General features: G+C 33.9%; 1 protein-coding gene across 1 annotated transcript; it reads right to left on the bottom strand.

Moving 5' to 3' along the window:
• Positions 1-422: 422 nt before the first annotated feature.
• LOC112529808 (putative pentatricopeptide repeat-containing protein At1g68930) lies at positions 423-3,401 on the bottom strand. Its single transcript, XM_025141216.1, has 2 exons — positions 793-3,401; positions 423-687 (listed from the first exon to the last, which is right to left on the bottom strand). The coding sequence occupies exon 1, from the start codon at positions 3,389-3,391 to the stop codon at positions 1,154-1,156; it is 2,238 nt and encodes a 745-aa protein (XP_024996984.1). The 5' UTR covers positions 3,392-3,401; the 3' UTR covers positions 423-687; positions 793-1,153.
• Positions 3,402-6,132: the final 2,731 nt, after the last annotated feature.

Below are 6,132 nucleotides of genomic sequence, written 5' to 3'. Positions count from 1 at the left end.
TAAAAGAAAGTAACAATAACAAATAAAAATATAGAAAACTAAACGACGACGTTAAAACTTAAAAGCATACTAAAAGGAAACGGAGCACTAAACTAACGAAAGAAAGTGGACCCTCCTATAGCTGTGCTACCTACCTTCTAGAGCATCTCCAACAGATTCTCCATCAAAAGTAAACTACATTCAACTCCAAACAGTTTATTCATTTTGGAGATTATAACATTAATTATATTATTAAAATATTTAATACAGTAAACAAAATATTATTCTCCGTAGTAAATATTTAACGTCAAGAATTCTCATCGGTAGGAAAAACAAGATGACTAAAGCTGCCTTGTCCATTCTTAGTTACACCTCCCACATCCTTCGACGCCTGCTCCTCCTTCTCGTCACCGGTGTTGACGTATGTCGTTTAAATAAAGATCTTCTTTTAATTAGTTCAATGTAACATTCGATGAACCCAAAAGATCGAGATTCATGTAAAATTTGCTTATGGAATTATCCATTTAATTGTTCATCTTATTAGGGATAGTGAAGAACCACCAAGTATTCTAGCAAAGCATACAAAGTACCAAGAGTTTGAGTTTGGCTCCAAAGGTCAAAAGTACCATGAGGTCTCAGGTTCAAATCCAAGAAGAATAAAAATCCTCTTGTGGCCACGGAGGTTCAAATGCGGTGACTCCAGGCTATCTGCAAAGCAGGTGGTCTCCCTGGGATTAGTCGGCTCGCATAGCGGATTGGATATCCAGGTTAATAAAAAAAACACATACAAAGTGCATAAGGATAGAAAGTTACCTAAACTGCAAGTTTCCTTCACTTCCATTATTCTTGATGGACAATGTTTGTAGCTTCACCACCAAGCCTGCAAATTTCATTCACCAAAGGTCCTCATATACATGTCCTTTGGTTAAATGACTTTCTGACAAGTTTCTTTTAAATCCACGACTTTCTGACAGGATCACAAATGTCCCACCTTAAGAAAGAAGAATGCCACTTCCATATACAAGAACGCCATGAAACATGTTAGAAGGTTATTTTGTGAAATAGATTATCATTTAAGGTCAATAGCGTAAATAGTCGCCTCATTGAAATCTAGCTTCCAATTTCAGCTCAAAATAGTGTGCTTCATATGTTCAAGAACAGGCTGACGAAACCATCACCAGAAATCTCCACAAGAGCATGTTCCGTTTTTAAATAGATGGAACCGGACAGCATCCCTTACAAGAATCTCTCTTTGTGTTATCTTAGAAATGAACTTAGTTGCAGTATGACAATCCCCACATACCCGGAGGTTTTTTACTACTCTTATCGGCAGGTTCTGAGGAATAAATAACAATCCAAAAGCAATAGCAAGTTTCTCGCTGTGATGATTAAGCATTGTTATTTTTTCAGACTCGTCTACGTTATGAAGAGCAAACCTCATATCAGGTACATAGCCTTCATGTATCATCTTAAAGTTCAGTTTTTCGAGCTCAGAATATATCTTTTCTGAATATGGACTTGATCTATCATCGGCCGAGAAAACGTGCACTTTATTCTTATATTTGATCCAACTAAAACCGGGTTCTTTTCTTATATCTTTATGTTTCATTTCTCTCCTCAACTGAGCTACTTCATCCCATTTGCCTTTAGCAGCATACATACTTGATAGCAGCACATAACTTGCCGGATTCTGAGGCTCTAATTCCTGTAAAGACTTTGCTGCCCATTTACCAATATCCAAGTTACCATGAGATCGGCATGAGCTGAGTAACGTAGACCAACCAAATGCATCAGGGCTGAAAGGCATATCATTTATGAAACATTTAGCATCCTGAAGCTGTCCAGCCCTGCTAAATAGATCAATCATGCAACTGTAATGGTCTGAAACTGGCACAATTTTGTATTCTTCCACCATGGACTTGAAATAATGGCGTCCTTTTTCCACTAGTCCTGCCCTACTGCATGCCGAAAGGACGCCAATGAAAGTTACTCCATCGGGCCTCAGGTGACTGGCCAACATTCTGTCAAACAAGTTTATTGTTTTATTGGCTTCCCCAAATTGGGAATACCCTGAAATCAAAGCAGTCCAAGACACTTCATCCCTTATCTTCATTTCATCGAACAATTGATTAGATTTCTCAGTGGTTCCACATTTACCATAAAAGGTCACAAGGGCGTTAGAAACTGTGAGAAATGAAATCAAACCTGATACTTGTGCTTGACCATGAAATTGAGCACCCTCTTCTAAGCTGGCAAGATTTGCACATGAGCTTATTACACTTCCGAGTGTAAATTCATCTGGCTCTATGCCATTTCTCTGCATCTCACAGTAGATCCTTACTGCTGCTTCACTATGCCCATTCTGGCCATAACCCACTATCAGTGCAGTCCAAGATACGATATTTTTATATTTCAGCCTACTAAATACTCTTTCTGCATAAGTAAGGCGTTTACACTTCAAATACATGTCAACAAGCGAACTTCCAACGTACACATTATCTATAATATCGGTCCTTATGATATAAGCATGAATTTGAGAGCCTTCTTTGAGAGCGGTACTTCCTCCACAAGCTGTAAGAATGCTTCCAAGGGTAAACTGGTCTATCCCCAATCCCTGCATCCTCATTTCCCTGAATATATCAATTGCTTTTTTATCTAAACCATTTTGGGTAAACCCTGTAACCATCGTTGTCCAAGTGATTGAATCTTTTTCTGGAATACAATGAAATAATTGCTCTGAAGCTTCAATCATGCCACAACGAAGAAGACCCATAATCATTGTATTATACAGTACCACATTCCTTTCAGGCAATCCATCAAAAACGCATCTCGCATCATCTATAATACCTGCTTTCGAATACATTTCCACCAGTGGACTACCCACAAATAGATAAGACTCAAACCCATAAATCACTACTTGAGCATGAATTTGCTTACCTAAACCAATTAGCCCATTGTTTGAAGATAAAATAAGCATAGTCGAGAATGTAATCCTATTCAAATTCACAGCTTTTCCATCTTTCAACATCAATTTATACGACGCCACTGCTTTATCACAAGAACCAAAAGAAGCGTAACCAGAAATCATTGAATTCCATGACACACCATCTCGTTTTGGCATGCTATAAAAGATCTTTTCCATTTCCAAGATGTTCCCAGATTTCGAATAAGCTGAAAGCAGGGTGTTCCATGAAAATAGATTCGGTTGAGGAATTTGATCAAACACTTTGCGTGCATAAGCAATATTTTCCAGTTTATAGTAACTACTGATGAAATTATTGAGCAAAAAGGTCTCGGTATCGACTAGGGTTTTTAGTATAACGCAATGGAGCTTCTTTGCTTGAAGTTGATTACGGGTTTCACAACAGAGCTTGAGCAAAGAACAGTAGTAGTTTGATATAGAAAAACACATACCCACTTCGAAATTGAAGATCATAAGACGATACAAAATCAAAGATTGCAAAAAGATACAAAATTAAGAGCGGGAGAGAGAGACACTTACGAGAGAGACACTTACGATTACTGGAAGAAAAGTAGTGGGCTTTTTGAAGATCGACGCAAGAAGTTGTAAAGTTGAAGAGCAATCGAGTGAACTATGGTGTGAAATTTAGGAGAAATGGAAAAAAACCCTAAAAGAATCACATTTTCATGTAAATATGGATTGAATAAACTCAATAAACATTATTTTTTAAGACCTGATTGATCAATGTTTTGATAACTTGATTAAGAAAATATCGAGATATATAACGAAATATGATAACTAAATATTTTCTTTTCATTAAAGTACAACATAAAATGACGAGGAATTTAGATTGATGGACTTATCAACATCATTCATATTCTCTGACATATCAATTTGTTGTTGTTGTTGTAAAAAAAATTCTATAATTTTCTCTTATTAATTAAATTATTTATCATCATTCTCTGACCGTGAATATCTTTTGGTAACCTATACATTTAGCTAAAATAAAATACAAACATAATATCAATAAAAATTATATAAAATTTATACATTATTAATATATATATATATATATATATATATACACGTAATAAACATATATATAAAAATTATATATTATTGGCGGGTTAACAGGTTGGAAGGGTTGAGATAGGCACAACCCAATTTCAATCCTCTTAATTGGTGGGTTAACGGTTTACTGGGTGGACGGTTTGGCAATTAGATGGGTTGGGTTTAATTGGGTTGTTAACGAGTTGGATTGGACGGATTTCACGAATTGACGGTTTTTTTTACACCCTGACTATTTTATTAAATTGAATGGATGGTCATGACATGTTCCCTTCTAAATCTACTTTTTGGTTCTTGATAAATCTACTTTTATAAATAATAATAATAATAATAATAATAATAATAATAATAATAATAAAGTACAATTGTAAAAGGGGGTGAGGGTGTCAACTTAAATGCATTTTCTTTCTAATATAAGATCTGGAAGATTATATTTACAGTGAAATGATGCGCTGATATCTGTTTAAAGATATTTTCTAACATAATTAAACCTTCATCTGATCTTTATTTGATTGGAATAACTAAAAAATAGGAAAAGCTTGCTCCTTTTCGGTTGTCAACTAACTTAATCTGATTGTCTGCAAATAACTGTGAAACAAGATAACTTGTTTAAACCCAGTCAATCACACAACAATATGTTTTACGAGATGACAAAATCAGACTCTCATAAGATCCATCAAGATCCTCAAAACATCTGTTGAACTCACATATCGTGTCATCACAACGTAATTTGAACGATACGACATGTCTCTCAAGAACTGTAAGATAAATAAACCATCTTCAGGAATGCTCGTCTATCTGAGGCATGAGCGAGTCAGGCCTCCTTCACGATACTTCTTTGCAACATCACCAAAGAGAAAGATACGTATAAATGTTATATTTAATGAAAAACTATGAGTAGTTTTTCGATAAAGTAAAAGGTTCAAACCTCACAAAAAAACGAGAATTATACCAGGGTTGATTCATTGATTTTGTTCATATAAACATTATATATATATATATAGAGAGAGAGAGAGAGAGGCGAGTTATTATACAACTCTTTACATTTGTACAACCAATACAACTCAATCTCAACATATCGAAATCATGAGTAATCATTGTGATAAATGTGTGATTGTCTAACCCTAACCGATCGAAACCATGATCAAATGGAGTGCACTGTTATGATAGTAATATCACATGATTATCACACTCTTATCATACCAAATCGGTAGTCGATTTCCTAAGTTAACCTTAGCCAAGCAGAATCTTTGTGATAATTGTGTGATAATCATATGATTATCACACCCAAATCACACCAAATCGTGTTGAAATAAACGATAACCATAATATCCCATTATGTTATCCAAATTATTGGGTTTAGTGTGATCGTGTTTTTAAAATTTTATCACTTTGAATTCCAATATTACCCTTTTGCCTCTCAAATCTTTTTGAATTGTTTTAATTTCATTTTTAATTTAAAAAATCTTTTAATTTTTATTGTTATCACAATATGAGGTTAATAGGTTGTTCTCGTAAATCACAGGGGGTTTTCGTTTGAACCCTTCCCTATATATATATATATATATATATATATATATATATATATATATATGTGGTTATTATACAACATTTCACATTTGTACAACCCAATCTCAACCGTTCATTTAATTTGATTAATGTGTAATTTCATAAAAGTTTTGATTGTTTCATAATATAAAATATTGATCATAATTAATGAACTTTATTCATCTTCCGTAAATATTTAAATCATAATAAATGAACTCTCATCATTTTCATAAATATCTCAATTTATTGGGTTGCATTGGTTGTACAAATGCGACAAGTTGTATTTGAAACAAACTATATATATATATATATATATAGAGAGAGAGAGAGAGAGAGATGTTGGTTCCAATAGAAACCAACCATATGGTATAAACTATAGAAACCAATCTTGACCAATCACATGCTTTCTTCACTTTAGGTTCAAATCTAAATTATAAATTAATGATAAGGGTAATTTGGTAATTCAACCTTTTTGTAACCCCCAATAATTAATTGGGAGTTACAAATCTTAAAAGATACATCTAATTGTTCATGAGATTTTTATGATTTCTTTATTATTTCATGTTCATGGTATT

The sequence above is a fragment of the Cynara cardunculus genome (assembly GCF_001531365.2).
Source record: "Cynara cardunculus var. scolymus isolate 2C chromosome LG 16, CcrdV1, whole genome shotgun sequence".
In the NCBI taxonomy this organism is placed as follows: Eukaryota; Viridiplantae; Streptophyta; class Magnoliopsida; order Asterales; family Asteraceae; genus Cynara; species Cynara cardunculus.
This window is presented reverse-complemented; position numbering and strand designations above follow the sequence as displayed.

Coding starts and splice junctions, on each gene's coding strand:
- LOC112529808 (XM_025141216.1), bottom strand. CDS start 3,391: ATGTGTTTTTCTATATCAAACTACTACTGTTCTTTGCTCAAGCTCTGT.